We start from the raw sequence: 14570 nt of genomic DNA on the forward strand, positions 1-14570 counted from the left end.
GTACATCACCTCCCCCAACCGGCCCCGTCAGACTCCGCCTACCAAGATCCTGGGTCTGCCCCAGGTTTCTTCCTAATAGGAGTTTTTCCTCGCCACTGTTTCACTGTTGCTTGCTCTGGAGGGAACTACTAGAACTGATTGGGCTTTGTAAATTATAGAGTGTGGTAACTTGTAAAGTATTTTGAGAGAACTTTTGTTAGGATTTGATACTATAAATAAAATTGAATAGAATCTTGGTGACACCCATGCTCAACCTTTTTTGACTCTGTGACTACACTATCATACTATCTAAATAATCTTAATTATCTTAATTACCCAGCTAAGTGTCTGCATTAGGGGCTTGTTTGCACATTTTTTAAATGGGAGTGCAAGGACGTGTGGTGTCTGGTGGGTGGTGGGCGGATTTTATTATTTTTTTTACCCCAATCCTGCCCGGCATCCACCCCTCACTTTAACTAGCTCCTCCTCTGCAGTGTAGTGCTCTTTATTAAGGGAAAAGCCTTGTTGGTGGGTAGCTTTTAATCAGTCTTCTCTTCCAAACGTTTCTCGCCATTCTTCATTCCTTCCTCATCTCTCTCTCTCTCTCTCTGTCTCTCTCTACATGTGAATATTTTCTCAGTTTACCTCAGTATTGTCTGTATTTGCTACTTTCTCCATCCTGCACAGGTCTGCACAGTGGGCCCCCAGCTCTCCTCTGCTATGTGGTGGTGGCCACTTGGTGTTTTCAGCTGTGTGCTGCTGGCGGCGGTTGTCCTCTTCTTCCTGACCACAGGGAAACGCTACAAGGTGTTCAGCGAGAAGTGCGTGAGGCCTCCAGGACCCTTGGTCACCAATAGCAAGCAGAGAGACAACAGGCTGAAGAGAGGTAAAACAGCTTGCTTCTTGTTTCTTGAGTTGTGAATCTAGATGATTGGCAGATACTGTACTGTCCTGTCTACCAGGGCTTTGTATGAGGCTGGCTAGGAAGTTGGAGACACAGACCCTTATGCCACAGCATGACGTGTACCTCTCAAAATATTTAACTACATGCCGCGGCAACGCACACCGCTCGGTCGTGGCTTTGTAACATTACATTTCCACCTACTCATTTCCTGGTTCTCTTGAGACACTTGAAAATATATGATTTTCTCGCCTAAATTTTTAACCTTAAAAAAGTGCTGCAGTTTCCACATGCTTTGGCCCTCTGGGATGACCCTGAGTTCATTGGGAAGTTAACACTCTCAACAGAGTTTAGAACACATCATTTCTATTTCCGTCCAAGTAAATCATCTGAAAAATTTATAAAAAGCGCTACTGTAAGCATATCACATGGGCTATATACTAAAATAGTACTCTAGCCACATGTCTCAACTTAGAACAGAACAAATCCAGAAAAAAATGACATAAAATGGATTTTATTTGAATGTATTTCTACAGATATGTCTGTGCGTTTGTCTTGTTTCTTATTTCTAAAAAAGCCAAAGAAGTGCTAAATACAAAACTTCTGAAATACAAAAACACATCCACATACATAGATTTATAGAAATAAGTAATCATAATTTCATGAAATGGTGAAATGCCATCAGAAGGCCAAATGTTTACCTTGAAACAGCTTGAAGGGATCACAGGAATAGTTTTTCCTGGCCATGTTTGATATCAATCAACTCGTCTTCTTATTGGCTACACAGGGATGCCAGGTTTATGACCTTATCTTCTAATTCGTGGGCTCCACTGTCAATCTTTCCCACGTGGGCCCAATGGGGAGTGTGCGATTTCATTTGCTTAGCTTGGGGGTATCTTGAGATAGACTGATGCTATTGGCTGGGAACAAGGTTCATTGGAATCTGCACAAGCTAGAGCTTTTAACGGTGTCTTTGCTTTCTCTGTAGCGTGCCCAGGGAATAAGATACACACGGTAGAAACCAAGAAATGATGCACTATCTAGACTTCTCTACGTCAAAACTTGGGCTGAAACAACAAGATTGTGAAGGGACCAGATAATTGTGGATTACAAGGCTTGGATATTCTAATACCTTAGGTTGTTTTCGATGTAGGAAACTAAGGTTTTTGGCGATCTTTTACCGCTTTGATTAAAGACACGAGGAGACAGGTAGGAAACACACACTCGATTAGACTCAAATCTTTCTGTGTTTCTTTACTTCAGAACATGATTATAACCGTTGTGAGTCACCTTTTTGCTTCGTGTGTGGGCTCGATGGAATCAGGAGACTTTAAGCTTTCAAATGATGTATGGCATGAGCGTGTTTATGACGGTTTAATGCTTACAATTTATGAGGGAAGTCAGCACTTCCGAAAAACGGCGAGTTTACGTCCCGGTGACGGGACCTGTCCTCCCATCACGTTAAAGTCAAGGGGATTAACTTTTACTGCTACAGATGTCTCACAGGGGTCTCCCCTACTTTGTTTTTCTCACTTTTGCTTTAAAGTAGGTACTCGCTCCGAAGGTAATCGCTGTCACTCTCTCACTCGCTCTACCACACACTCTCCACACACACACATGCCGGTCCTGCTATTCCCTTAAAGACATTGGCGCACTTACATATGTGAAAGCTCTACGTGGAGCCTCTATAGAACCTTAATCGCGCTTTATCCTTCAACATCCCAATAATTGACAAATTAATCACTGGAGGTTTGTCAGTCATATCCCCAATCACACACAACATACAAGTATATTGTTGACATTGCTTGTGAGAGAGATCCTTTGGAAGTGTTAGGAAGCTTGGGGAGAGACCAAAGCAGTCCCTTCAGAAAAACGCAATTATGTGATTGCATAATTTAACGCATAATCAGCCAAAGTCTGCATATTTATGCGGGGGCTAGACTTTTTCAAATACTCCGCAAGTTAACAGCTTATACTGCAAATTTACACGCCAAATAATGCGGGCCTTGCATGATTTCATAGTCCCTCCATTTTCCTTGCAAAAAAAGTCACATACAGTATATCTTAGCGGATAGTTGAAAATGTTTAATTCAGTTCACACAAGAGCAGCCATTTTCCCATCTTGCTTTGGGAACGTTATAAAGTGACGTAATTAAGCGACAAGACAAACTTTTGTCTCTTTTTCATCAACCCAGTTTTTGCATGTTTTCGCAATTTCATTGCATAACAATGCATAAATATCCTGCATATTCCATTGCATTTTTTAAGAAAACGTGCTGCATAATCAAGTATTTTTGCCCACAACGATCACAAAAAAATGGAATTTTCTGGAAGGACGGCCAAATGTGAAAATCAAGCTACAGTGGATCTCTCTGTGCTGCAGGAATGTTGGCATCATTTTTATCCAGACTGTAACATATCTACAGCTTTATTTACCACGTAAAAGTGAGATCAAATTTTTCATTTATGGTCCTCAGAGGAACCATAACCAGGACCTTGCTCATCCTTTCCTCTCACCGTTTTCACTTATTCAGTTAAACAACTTGAAATCCAAGCAGATGGATTGACTAGAGACTTAGACAGACTTTATTGTCATTCAACTGCACATTCACAAAATACAGTTGAGCGAGATTGCGTTGCAAGGCTCCAAAAAGGTATAGAGATAAGTTTGCAATATAATGTGTGCAATCTAAAAATTATTATGAGACCATTCTAACTATTGAACATATCAGTAAAATTAAATGCACAATATAAATTGAAAGTTACTTCACAGTGTCCATTGATTGGCACAGAAGTGCATACAAACATTACTGGTCCTCAAATGATGTATTCAAATGACTTAGGTAATCCCCTGACATTTCCTCTAGTACTATAAGTCAACCACTATTGAGTGGATTGTTTGTGAAATTAAGTTCAGACATTCATGTCATCAAAGAGGATAAAATGAAATAATTTTGGTGATCCTGAGTTTTCCCTTAACACATGTGCACAGAAATATACTTCATTTCAGAAGTTGGTAAAAATTGTCTTTCTGGGGAAGGTTTTGCTGCTGAGTTTGTATGAGTGAGGCCTTGTACATGTTTTTGCCCTTCAGAAGACACATATACAGGCTGATATGACCTGGACGGATTTGTAGCCATAATTTATTATTGTTCACTGCAGATGCAGTCTATGAAAGTTGTGATGCAAAACCTTGATGTTCAAGGTGTTAAGAAAGTTCTTGTGACCTGCCTAACAACCTTCCCACCCACCAGATTTTTAAAGTACAATCTCTGGTCCCCTGCAGGGTTTCTTGTGGACCGTGTGCCCCCTGCTCTGGATGCAGTGGTGATAGGCAGCGGGATAGGAGGTTTGACAGCAGCAGCGCTTTTGTCTAAGGCCGGGAAGAGGGTTGTAGTTCTGGAGCAACATGATCAGGCTGGAGGCTGCACACACACCTTTCACAATAAGGGATTTGAGTTTGACGTGGGTAAGAATGTAAAGTACTTTGTACATGGTAACACACACACACACAAACACACACTTACATGCAGAACAGGGTATGGTGAAGAATCTACTCATTCTAATGGCGTTTTTCTACTGTATGGTATATACTCGACTCGCTTTGACTCTACTCGCCTTTTTGGTTTTCCATTACAAAAAAAAGATCCTGGTACCTGCTAACAGGTACTTTTTGTAGATATAAGGTGACGTGAAAACCTGCAGACTACTGATTGGTCGGAGAGAATTGTCACCAATCACTGTGTTATCATTGCTAGTGACAGACAGGGGCGGGGGTTGTCCTGAACAAACCTGCCGTGTTTACCGATATATAGTTTATTTGATTTTTTTGCTGCCTCCAGGTTCAGCCTCCAGGTTCATTAGAAACCACTCAGCCTTCTGGCTGTGGCAACACGCAGAGAATCAATAAACACACACCTTTGACGTTCTGTATGTGTGTGTGTCGCGTTAGGTCACGGCAGTTTGCTGCTATGACGACCAGCCATGCTTGCCTCATGAGGCGGCACTAATCTTCAATGGAAAACGGACGCACAGTGCGTTGAGTCGAGTAGAGACAAGGCGAGTCAAGCTGACATCAGCAGTGGAAAAACTCTAAAATATTTTTGCATTCAGCCTATTTCTTCTAAGCATAATTAAACACATACATCGTGGTTATGGCCAAGCATAACAGATCACAGCAGCGCTGTTAATACAAAGATCATGCCACAAATGTGTTTCCACTTTTATTAATGTCCTGTGAGTTCATGTTCATCTATTTGTAATGCCAAAACTAATGCCGTCAAACAGAGGCGCCCTGTTTCTGTCTAAACCAAATCTCACTGAACTGCAACAGCAACCCAGCTGCGTTTGTTAAAACATGAGCACAGCATTGAGTTGATTAGGGTTGGATATGTATACAATTCATTGATCTACATTAATACACATCAGATATATTAGCAACAGACACATCACGAATTTGTGCTCTTTAACTACATAATTTGTCTCTGTAAATGAACAAAACATAATGTTAAATGTTGTTTCACATGGTAGAGACATGTCAAAGATGCATTGTTTAGTAAGCCAACTGTTCATGCGATTTTGCTTACATGAGTCCTAACACCACTTCATTATATTCAAGCAGCTCACTTAGATTATTACACTGGCCATCGCTAAATTTCACTTTTATTAGCTTTTATTAAAGTTATTAGCCAACACCGGTAACAAGCATCCACCTGTCAAGTTAATTATACATTTTATAGTGTTAAACACATAATTGAAAAATGCAAATATCTTTCAAATAGACAGTGGATATACAGTTATATCCACCTAGCTGAGATGTACAGCATAAGCACCCTGTTCTCTCAATACTTTGTACTTATTACAACATCATATCTAGTAAGTACAGTATATGGAGTTATGCTTCATTTCTTATCTGAAGTACTTTTTAGCTCTATTCATGTAATTCAGCTGTGCTTTGTTCTTTGGTAAAAAACAGTCATATTTTCTGTGTTCTATTTCTAAAATTCTCATATTTCTGCTAAATGATTTATGAATTATAGTAAAAATGGACAATAAACAAGATTTTTAATATTACTTAAATATTGTAAGATTACTGCCGTTCGAGACATTAAAAGGCAAAACTATAATACAATGTGATTATCACAATACTAAAGGACGGATTTAGCTTCACTTTTGCAATAACTGACTGAAGAAAACTATCAATTCTAAAGCTTTATATAAATGAAGTGGACTTAACCACACCACTGCCGCCGCCAGGTATCCACTACCTGGGCCAGCTTCACGAGAACAGCCTGCTGAGGGTTGCTCTGGATCAGATTACAGAGGGACAGTTGCAGTTCACACGGCTGGAGCAGCACTTTGACACACTGGTCCTAGGTCAGCCTGACCAGCGCAGGTATGCCACACAATGACATCATGATTCTGGTGCAGTGAAATTATGTATTTTTTTCAATGGGTGTCTTAATTTGCTCTCTTGACCAGGAGTATAATACACTACAATAAACAAAATCTTACCATGCAATAATTATATTTCTTACTAATACTTCTCAAGGCTCCTATGTCCTCCATGTTTAAATGTTTTTTTTTGTTTGTTTAATATTTCCACACTTTTAAGAGTATCTACACGGGGCCATGACTCCAACTCGGCTTTGAACTAATCAAAACCTTTCTCCGACCTCCCCTATACTTTTATGTCTTTTTCAGGGAGTACCATATCCATGCAGGAAAGACTGAGATGGCAGCTAGCCTGAAGCAGCAGTTCCCAGGAGAGGAGGGGGCCATTGATGAGTTCATGAGATTGATGAAGGTAGGGTGGTAATGGCAATCATGATGGAATGATGGATGAGAAGGTCAAGAAGGGAAGAAAGGAGGAAGTAGGCAGAGGTTCTGTACACACGATTGTTTGTTGGCAAACCTTTCTTTGATACAATGAACATTTGGTGTGCCACAAGGCTCAGGCTTGAGTCTGCTAATTATCTGTCTTTTATGCTACCTCTAGTATTGGGAAGGCAACTGTTAGCACCCATCTTTCTCTTTGTGTAATGCCATGTATACATACAAATTTTCACTTTTTAGTGAATTTGTAAGTTGTTGTTCTGTCTGTGAATTAGCTTGACTATTGTATAATCCCATCAAGCAGCTAAAAAGAGAAAATCTTAAAACAGATGAATTGGTCCACAATTTGACAGATTTTGCAACATTGTACAATAAACATTTGTTGTCCCTTATTGGCTTATAAGTTTGAGAACTACTAATTAAGGGAAACTCCGATACCAGTATATTCATCTCCAGTACAATTTCTACAAAGTGTTTACATTTAAAACAATAAAGCCAGCTTGCTGTCACAGTGTATTTTTCATTCTGATTGATTAATGGGGTTTTATGTCTTCCACTCACAGTTATGCTCACGGCGGACGCCACTTATTGCCATCTTGAAGATCATACCTTGTTGGCTGGTGAACTTCCTGGCTCGAACCGGCCTATTAGATCACATTTCTTCAGTGTTTCGCCTAGCAGCAACCAGCCATTCTGAAATAATGTCAGGCCTCACACAGAACAAGGACCTGCAAGCACTGTCAGCCTACCTGTTCTATGGTGATATACCTACACACTCACATGCATCACATGTCACACACATGCTGTACATCCTTCTAAATGTTGTGTTTTGCATCACTTTAGGTGTCCCTCCTAAAGAGTCCAGCTTTCTCATCAATGCTCTTCTTCTTCACCACTACAAGCGTGGTGCGTACTACCCACGAGGGGGTGCCAGTGAGTTTGCCTTTCACATCATCCCTGTCATTCAGCAGGCCGGTGGTGCTGTGTTGGTCAGGGCTCCTGTACAACGCATCCTGCTCAACCAGCAAGGGAAGGCTTATGGTGAGAAAGGGAGAGGGGAGACAGGTTATGTGTTGCTGGGGCCTTTTTTCATGAAAGTGTGCACAGCTTGCTCTGACATGGAGGTCACCAGTTAACTTTTCAAAAAGAGCAATTCCATGGGCCCTATTTTAATGATGTGAGCACATGGCATGAAGTGCATGGCGTAGGTGCTTTTGGGCCTATCCAAATCCACTTTTGCCAGAAAAAAGGATCCGTGCGCCGGGCACATGGTTCTTAAGGGTTGTTCTTGGTGTCTTCAGTAATTAATAGGTGTGTTTTGGGTGTGACATGCAATCAACTAATCAAAGTGTCATCCCCCTTTAAAAGCCAGGCGTGCTTGTACCATGGCACATTGCTATTATGATGGCAAATTTGCACCATCGTATTTTATATGTAATCTTTTACATGTTTTTGTGCTGCTGCGCGTCCTTGTTGGTGTGTAATAAGCATAATCCTAGGCACAGTTTACTAATGCAGGGTTGAAATAACAAGGAAGTCTATGCTAGTCTCACAGTCACAATTGCTTGGGTGGAGCTAAGCTCAGGATGCAGCGATGGTGGCTCTGCAAAATAGTCTTGGGAAGAAACTTGTTTTAGTGGAACATGCAGTTAACAGTTCACACAACACAGTTATGTGAGCTATTTAAATTAGCTGGATTTATGGTTAAATGCCATTTAATCTTACCAGTGTATCACTGTGTCCACAGCAATCCCGACCAATCCGTCGCAGTTAGAAAGTAAATGGCTTAAACATTTTTGCTGTAAGTCTGTCCAATCATTCCCCAAAAGAACCAGGCCGGCCTGCCTTGTTGCGCCGTCCAAATTTTCTTCAAAACTCGCCATTATCAGCATGTAGATTGATAGCTCTGAGGTTGTTTCCCGAAGCGAACCCAGTTTGAGAATACCAACGTACAGAAGGTGAGGGACATGCGCCGGATGTCAATTATGTCAATTATCCTGGAAATGTACTCCTGTTGATTCAGATTAAGTCTAGAGGACTAAACTACCAATAAGCTACCAAAGGGTACTATATGCTATCCTGGCTTTTTTCTATTAAGATTAACACTGTGTGTGTGTGTGTGTGTGTGTGTGTGTGTGTGTGTGTGTGTGTGTGTGTAAGGTGTGACAGTACTTAAAGGACAAGAAGTAATTGAGGTTCGTGCCCCTGTTGTCATTTCCAACGCTGGGATCTTTAACACCTTCCAGAAGTTTCTGCCTCAGCCCATACAGGACAAACCAGGTAAAATGGTATGCAGACCCGATTACTTGATTGTAGCCACTAAATTATACATTGCACTTGGTTCTCATTTGCTTTCTTTTGCACTGCATATTTCCTGTAATGTGTATGTAGAGATCCAGTCACTGTTGGGTTTGGTGCGTCACGGTATGGGTTCCTTCTTGGTCTTTGTTGGTCTGGATGGAACCAAAGAGGAGATGGGCATCGTATCCACCAACTTCTGGATGTATAAAGACAATGACTTGGACTCACTGTGGGTTTTTATATTTTTTCATATAACAATAATATATATTATTTTGATTATATTTTAGTTAACACATACCATTTTTTATCCCTTTCTTGTTGTGTGTGTGTGTGTCTAGTATGAAGCATTACTCTTCTCTGAGCAGAGATCAGATATTGGGTAACATTCCAATGATGTTCATCACCTTCCCATCCGCTAAAGATCCTACATCCGACATCAGACAACCAGGTGACACACGTTACCATACACGCATCACTACAAATGTGTACTTGCTTGTTAGTTGTCCATAAAATCAAACAACGCCTGCCACTTCTTTTGATGTTGGTCTTTGCCTCCTCAATGTACTTATTTTTGGCAGCAATCCAATCGTGGGTTCGCTAACAGTGAATTCGAAGTTGTTGGGTGGAATGTTATATTTGATAAACATGGTTTCCTGCCATCTGCTAACTGCCTACAATGGACCATTAGCACGGCATATATACAGTTCTCAATGTTAGATTTGGCAGATTTACCACTCAAAATTCAGTCTTTTCTCAATATTTAATAATATATAAAAGTTCATTCCTAGCTGTCAACCATCAAATTAATTTAAAAGAACCCTGAAAAAGGGTCTTAAATATAGACATGATTGCTACATAAATGATATAATACTCAAAGTGTGAGAATAAAGCTGGATGTCCCTGGCATATTTCCCCTGGTATGTAATGCAGTGTGTTACCATACTGTGCAAAGTTTACTGTTCCAACAATCAACTACTTTTCAACATAGGTTATTCATTCTAGAAGATCCAAAGTTAAATGAAGTGAAACATTTGTATCACTCTTTCCGGCCACCATGTGACCTGGCTTTGAAACAAAATTAACATAGTGGCCAAATGGTGGAATTGAAACTCCCGGTCCGTAATGTTATGCTGTCTGGGCCAAAAATACTTTTTCCATAGGCTTACAAGGCGAAAGAGATGTATGTTTATCAGTGGATACATTTTTTGAGCACCACAACTCTCCTACCTTTCTTTTTACATTCTCACTTTTCTACAACTTTATCTCTGCTGAATTATTTTTGCCCCCGGTGTGAAAAAAATGTATCATCCCCTTAAAGTGATCACTGGTACATCACCAAATGACCATATATAATAGCAACTATAATGTAGGTATTTGAAACTGCGCAGTAACGCTCAGCCTTCACTGGAAAAGAGCTTCTAATATACTTCACTGGTCTCTGTCCAGAGCAACAGGATCTGTTGGTCCATTTCTTTAACTGTCTATTGGACAAACAAGCATTTCCTGGGTGAACTATTTTTTTTTCATCCTGAAGGGAACTCTGCTCTCTGACTTGAAAGCGCTGTGTTTTATGTTGACCATGTTAAACCATGTTGTGCTATTTCATATTTCATTATTTTACATTGGATGTAGAGCATCAGTAATACGTGATTTGGCATTGCTGAGCCGGTGTCACCAACTGTGTTATTGAAAGGGGGATTCAATTATTGCATGTTTTTTTTTGTCATGCATGAACACCCCTCCCAGCTTTTTTACAAATTGCACCCTGTATATCCCTCTCGTTATGTTTCTGTAGGTAAATCCTGTATGACGTTGCTAACCATGGCTCGCTATGAGTGGTTTCAGGAGTGGGAGGAGACAAAGCTTGGCAATAGGGGACAGGACTACCTGGATTTGAAAAATAGCATGGCCCAAGAGATGCTGGACTGGGCACTAACAATCTTCCCCCAACTCCGAGACAAGGTAAAATATTCCAAATTCAAGGTCAACTCATAAAATAGAATTTGACCAAGCTCGATGTCCGGCTCATTTTGTCTAACCAATGCAGCATGAAAGCACAGCAGAACCAGCAAGCCAGCGGAAAACTGGTTATTTAGCTAGCTTGCTAACTCAACCATGCCCCAATGCCACACCCGTCACAGAAAACTGGTGATATCAAAGGGATTGGTGTGGATGAAGCCTTAAAATTAAAAATATGACCCATTTAGTGGCTAGCTTCCTTAAAAAGCTTACAACTCCACATCCACATCTCGTTTGGCGTCACCTCCCAAATTGCGGCATGTCATTTCATACGAAAGTTAGTCCATTACCTTGGCAAAGAAACACATAAGAAGGGCTGCTGCTCAAACCATTCTTCTACGTTGATTTGAATTGGAATGGCCTTTGTATTCATTTTATTTCTATGGATGTCACCATCTTATTTACTATAACAGGAAAAAATGATTTACAGTGGTGTGAAAAAGTGTTTGCCCCCTTCCTTATTTCTTGTTCCTTTGCATGTTTGTCACACTTAAGTGTTTTGGAACATCAAACCAATTTAAACAATAGTCAAGGACAACACAAGTAAACACAAAATGCAATTTGTAAATGAAGGTGTTTATTATTAAAGGTGAAAAAAAATCAAAACCATCATGGCCCTGTGTGAAAAAGTGATTGCCCCTAAACATAATAACTGGTTGGGCCACCCTTAGCAGCAACAACTGCAACCAAGCGTTTGCGATAACGTGCAATGAGGCTTTTACAGCGTCTTGGAGGAATTTTGGCCCACTCATCTTTGCAGAATTGTCCTAATTCAGTTACATTTGAAGGTTTTCGAGCATGAACGGCCTTTTTAAAGGTTATACCACAACATCTCAATAGGATTCAGGTCAGGACTTTGGCTAGGCCACTCCAAAGTCTTCATTTTGTTTTTCTTAAGCCATTCGGTGGTGGACTTGCAGGTGTGTTTAGGATCATTGTCCTGCTGCAGAACCCAAGTTCGTTTCAGCTTGAGTACACGAACAGATGGTCGGACATTCTCCTTCAGGATCTCTTGGTAGACAGCAGAATTCATAGTTCCTTTTATCACGGCAAGTCTTCCAGGTCCTGAAGCAGCAAAACAGCCCCAGACCATCACACTACCACCACCATATTTTACTGTTGGTATAATGTTCTTTTTATGAAATGCCGTGTTCCTTCTACGCCAGATATACTTGGACACACACCTTACAAAGAGTTCCACTTTTGTCTCATCGGTCCACAGAATGTGTCCCAAAAGTCTTGGGGATCATCAAGATGTGTTGTGGAGAAATTGAGACGAGCTTTGATGTTCTTTTTGCTCAGCAGTGGTTTTCTCCTTGGAACTCTGCCATGCAGGCCATTTTTGCCCAGTCTTTTCCTGATGGTGGAGGCATGAACGCTGACCTTAACTGAGGCAAGTGAGGCCTGCAGTTCTTTGGACATTGTTGTGGGGTCTTTTGTGACCTCTTGGATGAGTTGTCGCTGCGCTCTTGGGGTAATTTTGGGCGGCCGGCCACTCATGGGAAGGTTCACCACTGTTCGTAATTAATGGCTCTCACTTTGGTTCGCTGGATTCCCAAAGCTTTATAACCCTTTCCAGACTGATAGATCTCAATTACTTTCTTTCTCAATTGTTCCTGAATTTATTTGGGTCTCGGCATGATGTGTAGCTTTTAAGGATCTTCTGGTGGACCTTACTGTGTCAAGCAGCTCCTATTTAAGTGATGCCTTGATTGTGAACAGGTGTGGCAATAATCAGGCCCTGGGTGTGGCTAGAGAAATTGAACTCAGGTGTGGACAACCACAGTTATAGTATGTTTTAACAAGGGGGGCAATCGCTTTTTCAAACAGGGCCAGGATGGTTTGGATTTTTTTTCACCTTTAATAATAAACACCTTAATTTACAAATTGCATTTTGTGATTACTTGTGTTGTCCTTGACTATTGTTTAAATTGGTTTGATGTTCCGAAACACTTAAGTGTGACAAACATGCAAAGGAACAGGAAATGAGTTAGTTATATTAAAATGTTATCACATTTTTTATACAAATAATACTGTTTATTTCTTTTTTTCCCTGACTCTAGTCTAAGCCTGTTTTGTATTTGCAAACTGTCAGTTGAAAATATTGCTGCCTCCAACAGATTTTGCAAAGATTTTTTTATGTACTGCATATCTCTTTTTACTTTGGTCTACTAACAGCATGTGTGTTTCTTTGCAGGTGGTGATGGTGGATGCTGCCACGCCTCTAACTAATGTCCACTATTTGGGCGCTCCGAGAGGTGAGATGTACGGAGCTGAACATAACTTGGAGCGCTTCACCCCAGTTACGGTTGCTAGGATGCGACCACAGACACCAATCAACGGACTCTATCTAACAGGTGACCTGACTGCCTGTCTCTTTTGGTCTGGATTCCACAGTGACACGTCTACTTATTGTTTCTGTGTGTGTGCGTGTGTGCAGGTCAGGACGTATTCTGTAACGGCATGGCTGGGGCGCTGCATGGCGGCCTGCTCTGCGCCTCGGCTGTCCTTGATCAAATCCTCTACATTGACCTTCTTGCCCTGAAGACCCGCATAAAAAAAAAGACTAATCAGAAAAAGATGACATAGCAGCAGATTCCAGATGTACAGAAAAAGACAAAGGAGAAAAAGAGAGAAACAGATTTGGAACAAGTGTTGTAATGTTGTATGTATTGTACAACTTTTTCATATACTAGTAGAACTTCCAAACAGCTGTAAACAGACTGTGATGTGTTAAAGGTTGAAGGTTGAAGGTACTGCTAATTGTTCTTGGTACATTGATTATTGTCACACCCGTTTAACAGTAATCTTTGTGTTGGTTGGTATACAAGAGCTAAACTGTCATTCAGTCTTTGTTCTTTGGTTAGTAGCCACACATTTTATGTTTTTTATTTTTATTTTACCTATTAGAAGCCTACTGCTACATGACTGTGAATTAAAGTTTTTTTAAACATACTTTGGTTTTCTAATCTGATATCAACCCTTGTATACTATCAGCTAAACAAAGAAAAGCATAACGGGTCCAAACAAGGGAGACCAAATAAATGTAAAGAAAAAAATAAATCTATAGACTTTTAAGTTTATTTAGTTTGAGTGCTTTGAACCAGGTGTATTCCAAAGAACACAAAGGAGGCAAATAGGCCTACATTCATTGTTTGAAAGTTGCTGCTTTTAAAATGGAATAGAAGGTTAAGCTAAAAATCGACATTGACATGTATAATATGTGTCATGTCTGTGACATATTCTACAGACATAGACCTTTGAGCTGGAGTGATCGCTGTAATGCTGGAATGATCACTGAGAAAGAGCCATTTAAAACAGCTGCAAACTTTATCTGTTAGACTTGTATGTTTTTCTGAATAAAATAAATGGTGGGATTATAGAAAAGGCACTGCTTTTTATAGCCTACATTCAAACTCTTGTCATGCCCTCTTGACCTGCAGTGAAAATGCAAGTTATGTCACCTAGCGGCTATATCCACAACTTTCCACTTCTGGGAATCCTCTCTTGCCTACAATTATTCCATCGTGAGTCT

At 40.5% G+C, this 14570-nt stretch overlaps 1 protein-coding gene across 1 annotated transcript; it reads left to right on the plus strand.

Annotated features, from left to right (window-relative positions):
* Positions 1 to 498: 498 nt before the first annotated feature.
* On the plus strand, positions 499 to 14360 carry LOC117958656 (all-trans-retinol 13,14-reductase-like). Its single transcript, XM_034895170.1, has 12 exons — positions 499 to 865; positions 4167 to 4349; positions 6137 to 6275; positions 6584 to 6686; positions 7279 to 7474; positions 7559 to 7756; positions 8876 to 8995; positions 9107 to 9245; positions 9355 to 9464; positions 10812 to 10978; positions 13233 to 13392; positions 13476 to 14360. The coding sequence occupies exons 1-12, from the start codon at positions 700 to 702 to the stop codon at positions 13622 to 13624; spliced, it is 1830 nt and encodes a 609-aa protein (XP_034751061.1). The 5' UTR covers positions 499 to 699; the 3' UTR covers positions 13625 to 14360.
* Positions 14361 to 14570: the final 210 nt, after the last annotated feature.

Source organism: Etheostoma cragini, chromosome 15 (assembly GCF_013103735.1).
Source record: "Etheostoma cragini isolate CJK2018 chromosome 15, CSU_Ecrag_1.0, whole genome shotgun sequence".
Lineage (NCBI taxonomy): Eukaryota > Metazoa > Chordata > Actinopteri > Perciformes > Percidae > Etheostoma > Etheostoma cragini.